Source organism: Emydura macquarii, unplaced genomic scaffold, assembly GCF_026122565.2.
Source record: "Emydura macquarii macquarii isolate MOO-44397 ecotype Brisbane River unplaced genomic scaffold, CSIRO-AGI_Emac_v2 contig_177, whole genome shotgun sequence".
Taxonomy (NCBI): domain Eukaryota; kingdom Metazoa; phylum Chordata; order Testudines; family Chelidae; genus Emydura; species Emydura macquarii.
The window spans coordinates 21,108-37,873 of record NW_027130314.1 but is presented as its reverse complement, the minus strand read 5'-3'; the positions used below and the strand labels follow the sequence as shown (position 1 = coordinate 37,873).

The window sequence follows — 16,766 nt, the reverse complement described above, 5'->3', positions numbered from 1 at the left end:
GGTAGATTTCTTACCAGTCTCTTTCTTTCCAGCCATGGTTGACTCTCTCTGTCAGGCCCTTCCACAGAAGTACACAATGATGCTTCCTCTCGTCTTCCTAGGGAAAAGGTCTTTGCCTAAATAGGGTTTTCATTTATATTCTGTTCCAAGACACTTCAGCCCCCTTGGTGGAAGGATCCATCTTTCTCAGCCTGCAAGAGCTCTGGCCTCTTGTGTCTGTCCAGTGATGGCTCCTTCTCTCATCCCAAACTCACTGTTCTGTCTCCAGACTCAGGATGACCTCATGTTCTTTTCATCTTCCTGCTGATCTGTATGTAACTTGGGCTTCCTATGTTTTGATTCCACCATCCCTAACTTAGATATCTGCCTTCCCTCCTGTCTGGGAGATATCCTGGTTCTCTCCCTTTGTTTTGTCACAGACTTTAAAGCATAATATTAGAGAGTATCAATAATTCCTCATATGGTCTTAACACAGATATTTCACAAGGATACTAATCCCCACGTGTGACCAGTTCACATATGATACCTTACATGACCCATTAGACAGAGATTAGGACATTAGTGGGTGGGTGCAGTGACTGTGTCAGGCCTGACAAGAGTTGCTGACACAGAGTAGTGAATGACCCATGGCCTCCATGTCACAACAACCAAACCTCCCCATGTCTGTAGGTCACTATTTAGTTAGTGTATGCTCTCCTCTCCGCACGCCATCCTCCTCCTGTCCGCTCTGCTCTATCCCCCATTCCTCCTTTCACTCACCCTGTCCTTCAAATCATCTCCTACACTCAGGGCTTCTCTGACCTGCAGATGCTATGCTGGGGTAGCAGTGCCTCTAGCAGAGAGGCAGTGTAAGCCGCCAAGTTCTGCCAGCATAGCTACGCCACTCCAAGAGCGATATTGGCTATGTTGACAAAAGCACTCTGCATCTGCATGGAGGAGGGGAGTTCTCTGGCATAGCTGCATTGGCTGGGGGAGGGGGATTTTTTTTTCACACTCCTGCCTGACATAGATATGCCGACAAAATGTTATAGTGTAGACCAAGCCTCAGGTGAAGTTTCTTTACAGGCCTAGACAGTGAGATAAAATTTTTCTCTGCAAATAACACCAATCTAAGGGCGGGTCTGCATGAGAAAATTGTGCTCTTTTAACTGCATGGTATAGATAAAGTGGCAACACAACCCTAATTTGGAGGTCACTGTACCATGTGAGAGGTGAAACTGGTATCGTATAGTCCAGTGCAGGAACCAGAATAAGCTACACTGGTATAAGGCACTTTCTGCTGATATAGCTGCATCTCTACAGGGCTTGCACCAGTATACTCATGTCAGGCAAAGGTCGTACTCCAATGGACCTGGTTCTACCAGCAAAACTTGAGAAGTGTAAATCAGTCCTCAGTGTGGTTTGGGATTTTTACCGTTTGCTTTGTTTATCAGTGCAGTACATTGTTTATATGAATCCAGCTAAGCAGTCTGTTGCACATTCAGTGAAGTTCATTTCTCAGATAACATGTTTAAATATATAATAGTAACGAAGAGGCTGACCGATATCTTTTCTAAACTTCCCCTCCCTCCTCTCTCCCCATGTGCAGGAAGAACTGCAGGCTAATCTGGACTTGATCCAGACGTACAGACTCCATATTGCACAGGACATTAACCAAGAGAACCTTCAGATGTTTCTTGCCTCGTATAACAGGTATAGACTCCATTCTGCCTGTGTGTAGAAGTCTGAGCTCAGAGTCACCCCCACACTTTGTGCGTCACTGAGTACACACAGTGTTGTAAATGTAACACCAGGGAGCAGGGAAGGAATCCATGTGGGATGAGCAGTTCAGCACCAAAGGTGCCCTCTCCTTGGGCCTTCTATTACTCTTCAGTGAGTCTCTTCCACATCTGAGCCACTCTATGTGAAGCTCCCTGCAGGGCCCAGTTCTTCCTTGACTTCAGCTCGTGGCCCTGGACTCTTGTGCCTGGTGATTTTCTATTACAAGTCGAGTCTCCATAGCCTTTATCCCCAGATCTGCCTCTCTGCCCCCCATTGCATCTTCTCGTCAGAACTAGGGCAAGCACCGCAGAATGCTCTGTACTCAAACATGGAGGCTCAGGAGCTCTGGCTCACATCCCACCTGCAGTTTCCCCTTGAATCCTCTCAGGTTTGTGATCGGGAAGAGTAAACCAGTGTGTTCTGCTCGTTGCAGCACGTGGCCATAGTAACCTGCCTCCTCCGCCTCTGTTGGTCAGGCCTAGGATGTTTCTGAAGCTTGGAGACCAGACCCTGTTTTCTGACTTACTGTTGCTCCTCTGAGCAGCATCTGCACATGGTGTGGGGCAGCTTGTTGGGTCATGTGAGGCTAGCAAATTCCTCTGAGTTGTGACCTTCATCATTTTTGTATTCTGGTCTTCACTGGGGAGATCTGAGTCCTTTCATTCCAGGGCCCTCTCTCCAGGGTCACATTGGCTCCCACCACATCCAGATGACTCGGATTGGTCTGATGGAGAGTTGTTCTGCTTTGTCTTCCAGCCGCAGAGATCTGGAAATTGAGAGGCCAGTTCTGGGTATCAGTGAAAACACAACAAAAACATTCAGGTAAGTTGCTGTGGATCAATCTGTGCACCTGTTTCAAACTGCAAAGTTAGTTCAACAGAGAAGTTGCCACTTCTCCACAAGAGACCCAAGAGCCTGAATGGTGGAAAGAATTCAGCAGCACTGACCAAGCATGCAGAAATATGCATCTAGAGCGCGGTGTGGTGGAGGCACATCACAGCTGTATGGCTAAGGTTGTGCTGATGTTCCCCTTAAAGTAGGAAATACACCTTTGTTGTGCATGGATGATAGCGTCTCCTCCCCAGACTCACAGCACATAAGATGCAGAGTTAATGTTCTATTAGCTGTGTTCTCGGCAGTTTTAAATAGCTCCTCTAAGAAATTTCTTAATGTACTTTTCTGTCTTGATTTTTTGAGATTTGCAAATTGACTCACTTCTGAGTTATGGCAAAATCTAAGACCTAGGCTAATTTTAAGATTACTAGTGTTTAATATTTTTTTGGTTTTGGTTCCAAACACAAATTGAGCATAACTGATTCAGTGTTACGTTAGCTTGAAATAACAGCTCTGGGAGGTGTGAACTGCTCCATTTGTTTCAATGGGGTTGTTGAATCTGAAACCTGAAGATGGTATTTTAAATTTGAACATGTTAATTGCCTCAGTGAAATACCCAGGAAATGAGATACATGGCTAAGGTGCCTGGTTCCTTCCCAGGTGGATTGGGTGAGGAATCGATTTGTCGCCTAACGTTTTGACATCTTCAGAATTGGAGATAAGCCTTTTGATATTGCTAATGTATTGTTCCAAAATCTGAGCCTTGGTGTAGTGGGCTGTATTTGGCCTGTAGCCTTCTTTAAAGGGCCATCACACTCCATTACACATGGATTATTTTTTAAATGTGCAAATGTTTGATTTGTGAAACACCCCTATGCCCTACTCAGTGCAGCTCTCCTCATCCACGCACACCAGCTGTGGACTAGCTCAGATTTGCAGGGATGAACTGGTTTTAGTGAGCCTCATGACGTCTTTTGAGTGGGTTTCCCCTCTTGCAGACCTTGCACAACAACCCAGTTTCTACTTTCGGCTCTCGTTCAAAAAACAGGAAAAATATTAAACAAAAACCCTCAGTAAATAGTTAGGTGAACTGCACTGACAACCATATTCTCCAGAGAAACTCTGCAGCTTCCAGAAATGCAAATGTTAGTCTGGAACTAAAGAGTTATGGCAGCTCCCCACTAGAACCTTCCTCACTCCGTCATTCCACTTGATTCACACCACCCAACTTCACTTGGTGCCCTCACATTTGCAAAACTGTATGCAAAGCTCAAAATGACTAGGCACTTGCAAAACCCCACTTACTCAAGTGATCCATTCCCAGCATCAGGCAGTACTAGCATGCACTCCATCACTCACTGCAGAAATCTGTCAGCTGCTTCATGTTATTGTTGGAAATACAGACTTGCAAACTCTACAACTGCTTCCGTGAACCTGCAAGAGGAGACAGGGAGCACAGCTCCTGTCCCCAGGCAGCTCATAGACATGCCATTATGACCACAGGGCCTCCTCACATGAGAAGGTACAGAGCTGGGAAATAATGGAATACACTCTAAGTTGATACACTGGAAATCTTCATTTTGTCATTAATAGACCTTGTATAAAATCAGCTGTGTAGCCTTCCAGGATGCAGCAGAGCTGAGGCGGGTGCTGGTGGCAGGAGCACGCTCTCTGCTCACTTCCATTTTCCAGTATTGGTTTGCTTGGTCTTATTTTTTTAAGTAGAATTTTGTACAGAAGTCCTAGCCTGGCCTCTGAGTGACTGCTGATTTTTGTTGCCCGCCTTTCAGGCAGTGCTGAATGCCTCCCTTGTGGAAGTCAGGCCCCTTGAAGAACTCTCAAGGTGGAAACCCAAATATTGAGGCCCCCACCTCACTCCTCCCATTTGCCAGCCATGGACGTAGTTCCCTAGGCGCCACTGAATCCCCTTCCACTCAAACTCTTGGTTAGCTGTGTGGTTGGCTAAGAATCCAGTGAAAATGGCTGGCTAGGGGCCCAGCTCTCAGGACTGGCCCAGCTGCACTCATCCATCTCAGGACCTGGGGTGGAGGGGCAGTTTTACATGACCTTCCTGCTCCCTGGCTGCTAGAACAGCCCTGGGGCAGCCAGGAGGATTGCTGGCGCATAGTGCCATGCTGACAATGGCTCACTATGTCTGGTTGTACCCCGTGATGGGGAGCTGGAGGGAGGGTTGCTTTCCTCCTGCCAGGGCACGCCTCAGCTGGCTGGTCAAAGGGGCTGTGTCAGGGCTGAGGCTCTGGCTGTATGAGGATGTGATCTCCAAGGCATTCTTTCAGCAGGTGTAGTGGGGGCGCCAGCGTGGCAGTGCTGAGACTGAGTCATTCAATAATGTAGCGTTGGAAGGGCCACGCCAAGTGGTGTGTTGCAGTGTCGCGGTTAGTCTGTGCACTGCAGGAATAACATTGCAGGGAGAGAAGGCTCTGGAGAGGGCACGGGGTGCGGAAGTATCATGATAGCGCAGGCTAAGGCTGGCAGTCTGAGCGTGAATGTTGCCTTGTGAGGAAACACAAATGACCAACGTCGGCTCTAAATTAGCCACGTTTTGAGAGGCTAGAGGAAAATAAAGCTAAGCTGGATCCATGAAAGCTATGAATAGATTAAAGGTTGCCCAGACACATTGCAGTTAATGTACTTCTCTGCTGGCTTTTGCCCAGGTGCCCTGCCTTATTAGTGGTTGGTGACAGCTCGCCTGCCGTTGAAGCTGTGGTATGTATATGAGGTCTCTCTTGCACTGGATGCTCTTCTTAGCCCCAGTCAGCAATTAGCAATCCCCTACCCCACCCCCAGTGTCTCATGGAGCGGATAGTATTCAGGTTTCACCCAAAATGTCTCCCAGAAAGGGCTTGTCTTTTATTGATATCAGTCAGTAGCAGTGCTCGTTTCCCAAAGGGAAAAACCAGGTTGTGCACCCTAGAAGTCAAGAGAGCCGTCAGCTATTCCTTAGAGCAGTGGTACACAAACTGGGGGTGGGCTTCTCCGGGGCGGGGCTCAAGAAGTTATCTCAGGGCACACAAACAAACTTGGATCCTGTGGGGCCCACAGGACCCACTGCCATAAGAGCAGGAGCAGGATAAAATTGGGTATTGCTGGCCGGGCCAGACGAGGAGCATGTGCTGCCATTTGATTTTTCCCTTTTTGCTTTTAGGTTGAATGTAACTCGCGGCTGGACCCCACCAACACTACACTCCTGAAGGTACCTAGCAGCTCCACGGACTGTCACAGGCTGCCTTTGGGATGCTGAGTCTCTGCTGAGAGCCCAGCGCTGTGTGCGTTGATCTCCTTCAATGCCTCTGGCTTTCACAGAGTGTCTGGGGAGACATTCTGGGCTGGATTCCGTCCTGAGCCATGATCCCCTCAGCCCAGGAGAGGGGGGCAGACTGTTAGGGAGCTGGTTCTGGTTCCTGCAGTCTGCACTGCACAGCTCTGGCCCTGGCAAAAATTAGGGCAGCATAGGAACTGCTCGAGCTTACACCCACTGCAAAGAAGACCCCAAGGGAGCACCTGCCAGCTGAGAATTGGAGGGCAGAGGTGTTTCGGTCATGTGCTCCACATGCCCCTGGTATGCTCCCCATGCCAGGCCAGGTGGGCTGGCACAAGAGTCACCTGCACTGGCTGTAGACCCGTTGAAAGTGCCTGCCACCACCCATCCCCAGGGGCTTTCTCAGCTGGACAGACCCACCCTGTTTCTCTGAGGAGCAGAAAGGGCCTGGGTACTGGGTGGGGAAGTCTAGCCGTCTGCTGGCAGGAAGGGCCTTGGCACGTGGCTAGTGCAGGAGTTGCTCTCTGACTTCAAGGATATGACTTGGGGCGCCCTCATTAATGGCAAGTGGAGAAGGTCCCAGTGAAGCACGGCATGCGGGGATCTCCAGTCCCCTCGGCTGCGCCTCTGTTAAAGATGAGGGACAGCATCTGCTCCATTTGGTCAGTGCAGCTCAAGTGGGCCCCGCCAGGGCTGGCAGCATTAGCCCAGCCCTGGACTGGCCAGACGGCCTGGGGAAGGGACAGTTCAGAGCTCTTCTGTGTCTCTTGCAGATGGCGGACTGCGGGGGGCTGCCCCAAGTGGTTCAGGTAAGAACTCGTCTCCATTCTCTGGCTTGCGTTTTCGACAGCCTGGCCCCAGCTCGTCACACGTTAATGCCTCACGTTTTGTCTCCGCAGCCTGGGAAGCTGACAGAAGCCTTCAAGTACTTTGTGCAGGGAATGGGCTACAGTAAGTAGCGCAAACAGCTTCCTACTGCCGAAGGGAGCTGGGGCTGGGGAGGGAAGGGAGGTGATGAGCCTGTCCAGTACATGCTGAACTCATGCAGGGATCTGCTTTGCCTTTACATCTGCGATGGGCAGTGTTCCTTGGCACAGCCAGCCACGTAACCCAGGGGCTCAGCTAGCCTGGAGAAACGAGTGTCATGCTGACACATGGAAGCCAATGTGTGGATCAAGACAGTACCACCCTTAGCACCTCGCAGACAGCATGACCGTCATAGACGTGGCAGCTCGCTGGCTAACGTGTGGCAGAGCCCACTTTGGCCACAGGAAGCGTGCCCAGCCACGTGAGAGTCAGGTGGGGACAGCTTTGCTAGTAGCTGGTCAGTCATTGAGCATGGCCAGGTGGGGGAGGACAGAGATCTCCTGGGCATACAGTCACCTTAGCAGCCATGGCTCTTCCTAAGTCATCCCCTGAAGCCAAGGAGCCATCACTAACATGCCTGCAGCTGCCAGGGCCCCGGAAGAGTAATTGTCATGGCCAATAAGCCAAAGATATTGCCTGGGCCCATGGCACTTAGAGCCGGCTGTGTGCCACGGATACGGATGTGGGAGGACAGGTCTTATCCTACGAGGCACCTGCTTGGCCCCGGACTCTAGTGTGGGACCAGGACTGTCAGTTCAGGGGTCTCAACACTCTGCTTCCTGGGCTCTGGAGCCCCTGTCTTGCGGGGAGGGGCAGGGCTGTAAATACTAAACAGTCTCTCATTGGGGCCCTGCTGTTCTGAAAGCTCAGCCACTAAGGATATGACTTTCCCTGTGATCTTCAAGGGAATCTTATTTCCTTTCTTTGTAATCAGCAGAGAGCTGGTAACACCTGCGGGTACCTTTGGGGCAATTCGTCTCCAAGGGAAGCTCCTGAGAGGCTGTTGTTACAACCATAGAAGATATTCAGTGTGGGGTGCGAGCCTGGGGCACGCTGGCTGGCGGCAGGCCTGGGGCATAGGCGTTCGCTCCAGCAGCATAGTGCATCCTTGTCTCACTGGGGAATTAACTTGCTCTCTCCTGTGTTCATCTCTTCCCTGTCTCACCTTGTTTCCAGTCCCTTATGTGCAGCTCAGCCACCTGAGCACTGAGTCAGGTACCTGCAGACACACGTAGCTGAATTGCTCTCTTTCGGGTGCATTGCTCTGGTTGCTTACAGCATGTCTCACCAGCGCTCTGGATCCTGGGCCACTCCATTGTACGTTGTGTGCACTGTATGCTTCTGCCTTTCATTTGTGTTCTGGTGACCGGCATGATTTGCAGCTCTCTGGTGATCTGGAGCTAAGGGCCTCATTTTAAAAGGTCACCTGACCAATCGCTATCTTCATTGCCACAGGCAGTTGCCATGACTGCATTTGCAAATGGCCAGTTACGCAACTGGCAATCGCCCACCTCAGACTTCATGAAATCAGGCTTTAAACATTCTGCTTTTCATGCACAAAGGCCTGGCTTCGGCAGTTGAGTGACTGTTCCGATCCTGTGTGTGGCTCTTTTCATGCTTACCCAGTGGGTGCTGCACACGAGTGATCCCCAGTGGTATCAGCTATAGTTCACAAGTTCTGTGACCTTGCTCCTTTTAACACTTTCTTTCTTTCCTGCAGTGCCAACAGTTAGCATGACCAGACTGATCCACTCCCGTACCCACTCCTCTTCCAGTGTGGGCTCTGGAGAGAGTGCCCGCAGCCGGTCTCACACCAACAACCAAGGGGAAGGGGCTGCTGGGACGCCGGAAGAAACTGATGTCCAGGACACACCTCAAACCATGGAAGTATCCTGCTAAGAGGAGCCCTTCTTATGGATCCAGACAACTTCATTCTCCCCCACTGACCCCACCCAGAATCTAGCATTTCATCCAGCAAAATGCCAGAGTTTTCTCTAACATGTGCATGCTCATCCAAGCCGCTGCCCTCAGTAGTCTGTACTTGGTGCTACTTTGGTCCTTTTTGTATGTCTCTGGGATCAGAACCACGTTAGCAGTCATTAACATTCCACAGTCCTAGCAAGTCAAGCTGCTGTCCGTGCTAGTGCCCCTCCTCCCCGTGCTTGCTGTGCTGTGCTCTGAATCGATTGATGACAGCCATCGGTTCCCTCTTTAATTTAAATATAACGTCTGTGGCTTTGTGAGGGTAGAATTGCTTCCTAGTTGTGCTTCTGCTAAAGGAAATTAGGACTTTGTGGTGCAGTCTCTGGGGCAAGGGAAGTGAGACCACAATGGTGCAAAATTCCAGGTGGAGGAGATGAGTCGTATTCAGCTGCCCAGCTCCACATGGCGCGCTGAGCATGCCAAAGCTGCCTTGCACTCCTAGCACCGGTGGGATTCCAAGCAGTCCCAGAGCATGGAACAGCCATAATGATTGTCTTGGTCTCACTGTGGGTTCAGAATGAGCAGAGCCATTTCTTATCTGAACCTCTTGAAAGGGCAAAGCAATTAACAAGTTAACTCTCACTAATTAAGATGCACTATTCAACAGAGTACAAGGGATTAAACTGCTCTCCAGCAGTGCTGCCTTACTAGTGGGGCTTTGCCAACCCCCAGAGGCTGAGCAGTCTGCAGGAGGGCCAAATGTAGATGGATCGTTTCTGTGACTTTTGGAAATCTCTAAGGCTAAGTACATTGTGACATGAGCAGCAGTGCCCAGCTGCAGGCCTGGTATCCAGAAATGGACTGGGGGCATGCGCTTGCTACTCCTGCAGGGCCAGCATCCACTTAGCACTGTGCATGTCCCAGTCAGATTGCCAGAGCAGGATGTCCCAATTCAGTTGTTGCTGACTCCAGCCAGAGACATGTCCTGGATTACCCAGGCCTGGGGTGTATGGCTAATCAATGGCTGGGCAATGCCAAGATGCAGATTCTGTCTGCGCTGAATTCACAAGCCTGTTGCTGTTCTTGTATCAGACAGCAGGCGAATTAATGACTTTGTCAACAGTAGGTGAGCTCTTAACTGAGAGAAGGGATAAGCTGTCAGGTTACTTCAGGTCTCTTGATAAAGTCAAGGTAAAGCCGCCTCTTTCCGCTGCTGCACAGTTCTGACTGGTAGGGAACTGGCTCCTCAGAGTACATCATTCATATTCTGCTCCATTCAGGCAGGGAATGGGACTGGGAGGCTCTGCCTAAGAGATCTTTGTACCAATTATTAAATAAAGCTATAAATGAGTCATTGTTACCTGGCTCCATGTCTTACTTCAGCTGCTGTTTTATTTATTCACTAATTGGTATCGACCTGCTCCCACCATGCAGGGCATAGAATGCCATCCGTGCCCATCAGGACCTGCCCCAGTCACTCTCACAAAGGGGTTCTGTGCCCGGTGAGTGTTGTGATGCCAAGGAGTATTTAGCTCGGTAGCTGCCTACGTCATATTCAGCAATCTGGGCTGAGTTCATTAGCCTCATATCAAGGGTCAGCAGCCCATCTTTAGTCTCCTGACTGTAGCTATACTGCTACAAATCTCCAGCACTTTCCTGCTGTAGTTTGCTAAACCCTTCACGGACAAAGAGACATATCACTATCTTCACGTGGGAGACTGAGATGTCCGCAAGGTCACACAACAGAGCAGGGCAGGTTTGGACCCAGGCTGCGTATGGCAGCCCTGATCCCAAGGAGTCCTGTAGGAAGCAGCTGGCTGTTCAACAGCATTGGCTGCTGCTGTACAATGCCAGAAGAAACTTCAAGCTCTAAAATAAACATTTGAAGAAAAGAGTTTACCATAGAGTAAATACAAAACTTGGAGCTGCCTCTGGGGTGAAATAGACTCTCAATAAGCATCTTCCTTAGTAAATAAGTATTGGTCTATAATAGAAAGCTTTTTCCCTAATGTGGATGCAGTTATAAGGCTATAAAGTGCTTATAGCATCACAGTTTTATGCAGGTTCCTGAATTGGCATAGCTCTATGGGTATAACTGTGCCCACGCTAGCTGTATACTGGTATCACTATATCAGTTGGAAAAAACAATCTCACCTTTAACCAGCAGTTCTCCCGTTCTAACTGTTCCATTGTTGGCTAGCCCCAAGGCAAGGTACAGACGCAGTAAGTGCTGAGCAGCTGGGCATTTCACGTGGAATTTTAATTTTCTCTGGTTCTGAAGGACTGAGCATAAAAATCTTTTTTTCTAAGTTTTGCAAATAAACAACAACTGTGGATTTTATACTCAAACATTTGGGGGTTGAGTGAGGTTGAATTTGTCATCACGAACCTAGGTCTCACGCCTGCAATTGTGGCCAGTAGCATGAACTCTTCAGTCCTGCTTTTTGAACTTCCATGAGGGCTTTGCCAAAGTCCTTCACAAGAGATTCCTGAGGAAAGGAAGTAGCCATGGGTGAAAGGCAAAGTATTGTCCTGGATCAGAAACTGGCTAGGAGATAGGAAACCAAGTGTAAGAATAATGGTCAATTTTCACCATGGCAAAAAGTTAGCAGGAGCTGCTGGAAGGCTTCATTAGAACCAATGTTTAATGTCTTTATTAAGGATCTGGAAAAAGGAGTGAGCAGTTAAGTGGTAATTTTTTTAGATAAACCAAAATGATTTAGATTCTTCAAGACGAGCAGTTTAAGGAACAAATTTCAGAGGCACCTAGCCCTGCAGAGTGAAAGGGCGGCAGGAAATTCAGTGTTGACAAATGGCACAAAGTGCTTACGGGAGAATTACTCTTACATATTACTGGCTCCTATACTTAACTGTAACCACCCAAAAGAAAGAACTGAGCATCAATGGGGCCACTCCATCAGAGGGCGGGATGCTCCTGTAGATGACAGCCAGAGAGCAAGTAATTACATAGAATCATAGAATATTAGGGTTGGAAGGGATCTCAGGAGGTTACATCTAGTCCAACCCTCTGCTCAAAGCAGGACCAATCCCAGTTAAATCATCCCAGCCATGGCTTTGTCAAGCCACACCTTAAAAATCTCTAAGGATGGAGATTCCACCACCTCCCTAGGTAACCCATTCCAGTGCTTCACCACCCTCCTAGTGAAAAAGTTTTTCATAATATCCAACCTCCCCCACTGTAACTTAAGACCATTGCTCCTTGTTCTATCATCTGCCACCACTGAGAACAGCCTAGCTCCTTCCTCCCTGGAAACCCTTTATACCCCTCACTCTTCTCCTCTGCAGGCTAAACAAGCCTAGTTCCCTCAGCCACTCTTCATAAGTCATGTGCTCCAGCCCCTAATAATTTTCATTGCCCTCCTCTGGACTCTCCAATTTGTCCATATCCGTCTTGTAATGGGGGCCCAAAACTGGACACACTACTTCAAATGTGGCCTCACTAGTGCCAAATAGAGATGAATAATCACTTCTCTCTTCGAGTGATTGCTCATATCCATTCCAGTATAGGTGTGTGCGCGCCCCGTGCACAGATTCCCAGAACTTTTTTCCCTTAGCTAGCTCCGTAGGGTCGGCTCAGGCGCCCCCTGGAGTACCGCGCTCATGCCGCGGTACATAGGGCGCCGCTGACCCTGCGGCCCCCTCAGTTCCTTCTTTCCGCCTGTGACGGTTGCTGGAACTTCTGCCTCTTACATACCGCAAGTAGCATCTCTTAGTACTATAGCTTTGTTGTTCAAGTTCTTATTCATTGTTTTCATAGTGATTAGTAGTAGTTAAGTTGTAAAGATAAGATAGTGCCCTTAGGGGCTAGAGCTGAGCCATGCCTGGCTCCACCGGCTTTAAAGCCTGCACCGTGTGTGCAAAATCCTTCCCCATGAGTGACCCTCACAACCGTTGCCTCCGAAGCCTCAGGGAGCAACATAGAAAGGAGAAATGTAGGATCTGTAGGTCCTTCAAACCACAGACCCAGAAGGAGAGGGATGCAAGGCTGAAGGCGATCCTAATGGAGTCCGCTCTTCACCCAGACGCCAAGCCGTCGCGTTCTCCAGCGGCACTAAGTGTCTCATCGGTGTGGAGCGCTCCACCGGCACCGTTGTCGGCACCGAGAAAGAAGAAGTGGCAGGAGGCGGCTCACATGGACTCCCCCCTGCTACTGGGACAGCAGGGGGTACAGCAGGAAATGCCCCAGCCACGTGCCGTGGAGAGTACTCCGGCACTGGCATCTCGCAGGGAGCCTCCCATGACTCCTGGGGGTGGGGGAGCAACTCTGCAAGGGCCGTCGACACCGGAGGCTTTCGCTGCGGCACGCGCCCTCATGGGCCTGCCCACACCTCCATCCCCCCCCTCGGCCGAGGGTTCAGGGATGGGTCTCTTGGGGTAAACCCATGTTGGGTTGCCCCTGTGGGTGGAAGAGACGGGAGTCGAGGTCTCCCCCCACACGGTCAAGGAGGGTCGAGAGTGCGGGCTCCCCTCCCAGCTCCAACTCCGAGTCGTCGAGCTCCTCAACACCGCGGCACTGAGGGCGGTCGAGAGACAAATGCTCGAGGCGAAGACGTTACAGTTCCGCCTCGAGCGGGGACCACAGCTTACGCTCTGGTACTCCGGTGCGGAGCCCAGCTCAGCATCGATCCCCAACGCTGCCTGCCTCGGCACCGAGCATCTCGGCACCACCTGCCTTGGCACCGAACACCACGGCACCGCGTGCTATGTCGCACTCCCGATCAGCATTGCGACGACATAGGCATCACCGCTCCCTCTCTAGATCTGGGAAGTGTCGCCGTAAGTCTTCCAGATGGAGGAGGTGTTCCACCTACAGCTCCTCCAGCAGCTCCTCTCCTCGTCAGCACTGCAAACGCCAGCACGGGAGGTCGTCGTCGTCCTGGAGCCGCTCCCCTTCCAGGACCCACAAGCACAGGTCAAGCAGCTCAGGTTCCAAGGGGCGACGCCTGGATATGACCCAGCAGGCTCCTACGCCTGCACTTACGTGGCCCCCAAGGCCCCTGGCAATGGCCATATTGGGGGCTGTGGGGTACCCAGATGGGTCAAGAGACTGCCTCCGTTCACTCCTCGGTGGCCCAACCAGTACCCCCACTGACCTGTCCACAGGAGGGCCACCCCTCGGAGGAGGGGTCTGACCCAGAGGAAGGCCCTTCTACAGGGGCCCTTCCACAATCCTCCTCCTCCTCTCCGGATGAGGCGGCGGCCAGGGACCATAAGGCCCCCCTCTTTGACTTCTGGGCCCACCAGGAGCTTCTGAGGAGAGTGGCAGACAATCTCGGTTTAGAAATTAAAGAATTGTCGGAGGAGGAGGACCCCCTCTTCGGGGTTTCTGAGGCAGCAGGCCCATCACAACTGGCCCTTCCTGTTCATGAGAGGGTGATGAAGATAGCCAAGACCCTCTGGCAAATCCCGTCCTCAGTGGCCCCCACTTGGAAGAGTGCTGAGCGCAAATATTATGTACCTAAGGAGAGGTTTGAATTCCTTTTATATGCACCCCGTCCCGGGTTCACTCGTAGTGGACGCAGTGAACCAGTGGGACCGCCAGGGTGGCCAGGGCAACACCCCGAAGGACAAGGACAGCAAGAAGCTGGACCTTTTCTGGTGCAAGATGTATTCTACTGCAGCCCTGAAGCTGAGGGTCACGAACCATCAGGCCCTCCTGTGGAAATACAATTTAAACCTGTGGTCCTCACTGCAGAGGTTCTCCTCTGTGTTGCCCCCAGACCAGGCCGCAGACTTTGCCACCGTGTCGCAGGAAGGGGTGGCAGTGGTAAAGGCGGCACTTCAGTCGGCTAGTGACGCAGCGGATGCTGCTAGCAGGGCGATTGCTTTGGCCATCGTCATGCACCGCTGCTCTTGGCTCCAAGCCTCCGGCCTGTCCCAGGAGGTCCAACAGTCAATTCAGGACCTCCCCTTTGATTACACCAGCCTCTTCTCCGAGAGAACGGACGAAAAGTTCCAAAGGACTCATGGGCCACCCTGAGGTCCCTAGGGCTATACACCCCCCAGGCCTCGAGGCACCAGGCCCGCCCTCAGGCCCAGAGTCAACCGCAGTCAACCACCAAGGCTGCCCCCCCAGACCCACTCAGCTCAGGAGGAGTCGGGATCGGTACCGGGCACCCAGTCACCACGACCGTCAAGGCCCCTCTACGGGGTCTCAGCAAGGCCCAAACAAGGGCAATACAGCCAATAAGATTTTGACGGGGTGCACGAGGGTGGCACTCCTCCTTTCCCACTGGATCGCTCCAAGTTATTTACCCACAGGCTTCAGCCTTACTACGCTGAATGGGAAGCCATTACCACAGACCAATGGGTCCTTGGCATAGTCCTCAAGGGCTATGCCTTACAACTTACGGCCTTCCCCCCCAACTCTTCCCCTACCCAGTCCCTCTTCAGGGACCCCTCTCACGACTAACTCCTTATACAGGAGGTCAACTCCCTCCTCATGCTCGGTGTGGTAGAGGAGGTTCCTCCACAGAAACGAGGAAGGGGATTCTACTCACGGTACTTCCTAATCCCCAAGGCCAAGGGGGGTCTGAGGCCAATTCTGGACCTCAGACCTCTGAACAAGTTTGTCAGGCGCACCAGGTTTCATATGGTTTCTTTAGACTCCATTATTCCTGCCCTAGATCCAGGGGACTGGTATGCCGCCCTCGACCTGAAGGATGCGTACTTTCATATCACTATCCTTCCAGGTCACAGAAAGTTCTTAAGGTTTATGGTAGCTGGATGCCACTACCAGTTTGCAGCCCTACCCTTTGGCCTTTCGTCTGCGCCAAGGGTGTTTACAAAATGCATGGCAGTGGTAGCGGCCCACCTGCGCCGCAGAGGGGTTCAGATATTCCCTTACCTGGACGACTGGCTGATCCGGGGCAAGTCCAGGGCTCATGTGAGGAACAGCCTGGCTCTTACCTGCGCCACATGCACCAGACTGGGGCTGCTCATCAACGAGCAGAAGTCTACTCTTAACCCGGTGCAGCGCATAGAGTTCATAGGGGCCACCTTGGATGCCACCCAGGCCAGAGCCTTCCTCCCTCAGACTCGGTTCGAGACCATGACCGCCATAATCAATGATCTGCACAAGTCCCCCACGATGACAGCCAGGCACTGCCTTCAGCTGTTGGGATATATGGCGGCATGTACTTATGTGGTGAGGCTGGCTCGACTCAAGCTCAGGCCTCTCCAAGGGTGGCTGGCCTCAGTCTATGCACCGGCCAGACACCGGCTGAACAAGATGGTCACGGTTCCCACCCAGGTACTGTCCTCCCTGGACTGGTGGAGCGACCCTGGGGAGGTTCTGAGGGGCGTTCCCTTCAGAGACTTGACCCCCTCAGTGACTCTGATAACGGACGCTTCAGACGAGGGTTGGGGGGCCCACATCAGCAAGGATCTGAGCACCCAAGGGCTATGGTCATCAGACGAGAGGGCTCTCCATATAAATGTCAGAGAGCTCAGGGCAGTCTGCTTGGCCTGCAAGGTCTTCATCAAATTCCTGAAGGGCAGGATGGTCCAGGTCCTTACAGACAACATGGCGGCCATGTTTTATATAAACAGACGGAGGAGCGTGCTCCTCGGCTCTTTGCCAGGAGGCTACTCATCTTTGGGACTTTGATGTGAGGCACGATTTTCACATATCTGCCTCTCACCTCCCGGGGGTCAGGAACAAGGTGGACCGCCTCAGCAGGTCATTCTTACCCGCCACGACTGGTCACTACACCCGGAGGTGGTGACTTCAATCTTCCAGAAGTGGGAGGTTCCCCAACTGGACCTGTTCGCGTCGTCCTGGAACAGGAAGTGCCCAAGGTTCTGCTTGCTCCAAGGTCGCGAGCCGGGCTCCCTCTCCGACGCATTCCTCATAGACTGGAAGGGGACCCTTCTATATGCGTTTCCCCCCATTCCGCTCCTGCCCAAGGTCCTCTTGAAAATAAAGAGGGACAGGGTGGACATGCTACTGATTGCGCCAGCCTGGCTGTGGCAGCACTGCTACAGCATGCTGCTCGACCTGTCCTTCGACACGCTGATTCCGCTCCCGAGGCGTTATGACCTACTCTCACAGGACCAGAGTCGCCTGCTGCACCCAGAC

The 16,766-nt window shown here is 51.6% G+C and overlaps 1 protein-coding gene across 1 annotated transcript in view; it reads left to right on the top strand.

The window, feature by feature from the left end:
* The window catches only part of NDRG3 (NDRG family member 3), a 94,014-nt gene extending 83,989 nt beyond the window's left edge, over positions 1-10,025 (top strand). The window contains exons 10-16 of the mRNA XM_067544535.1: positions 1,589-1,692; positions 2,518-2,583; positions 5,271-5,322; positions 5,762-5,809; positions 6,649-6,684; positions 6,775-6,826; positions 8,463-10,025. Coding sequence (XP_067400636.1) covers positions 1,589-1,692; positions 2,518-2,583; positions 5,271-5,322; positions 5,762-5,809; positions 6,649-6,684; positions 6,775-6,826; positions 8,463-8,641 — 537 coding nt within the window. The 3' untranslated portion in view covers positions 8,642-10,025. The remainder of the gene's footprint in view (positions 1-1,588; positions 1,693-2,517; positions 2,584-5,270; positions 5,323-5,761; positions 5,810-6,648; positions 6,685-6,774; positions 6,827-8,462) is intronic.
* The last annotated feature ends 6,741 nt before the right edge of the window (positions 10,026-16,766 follow it).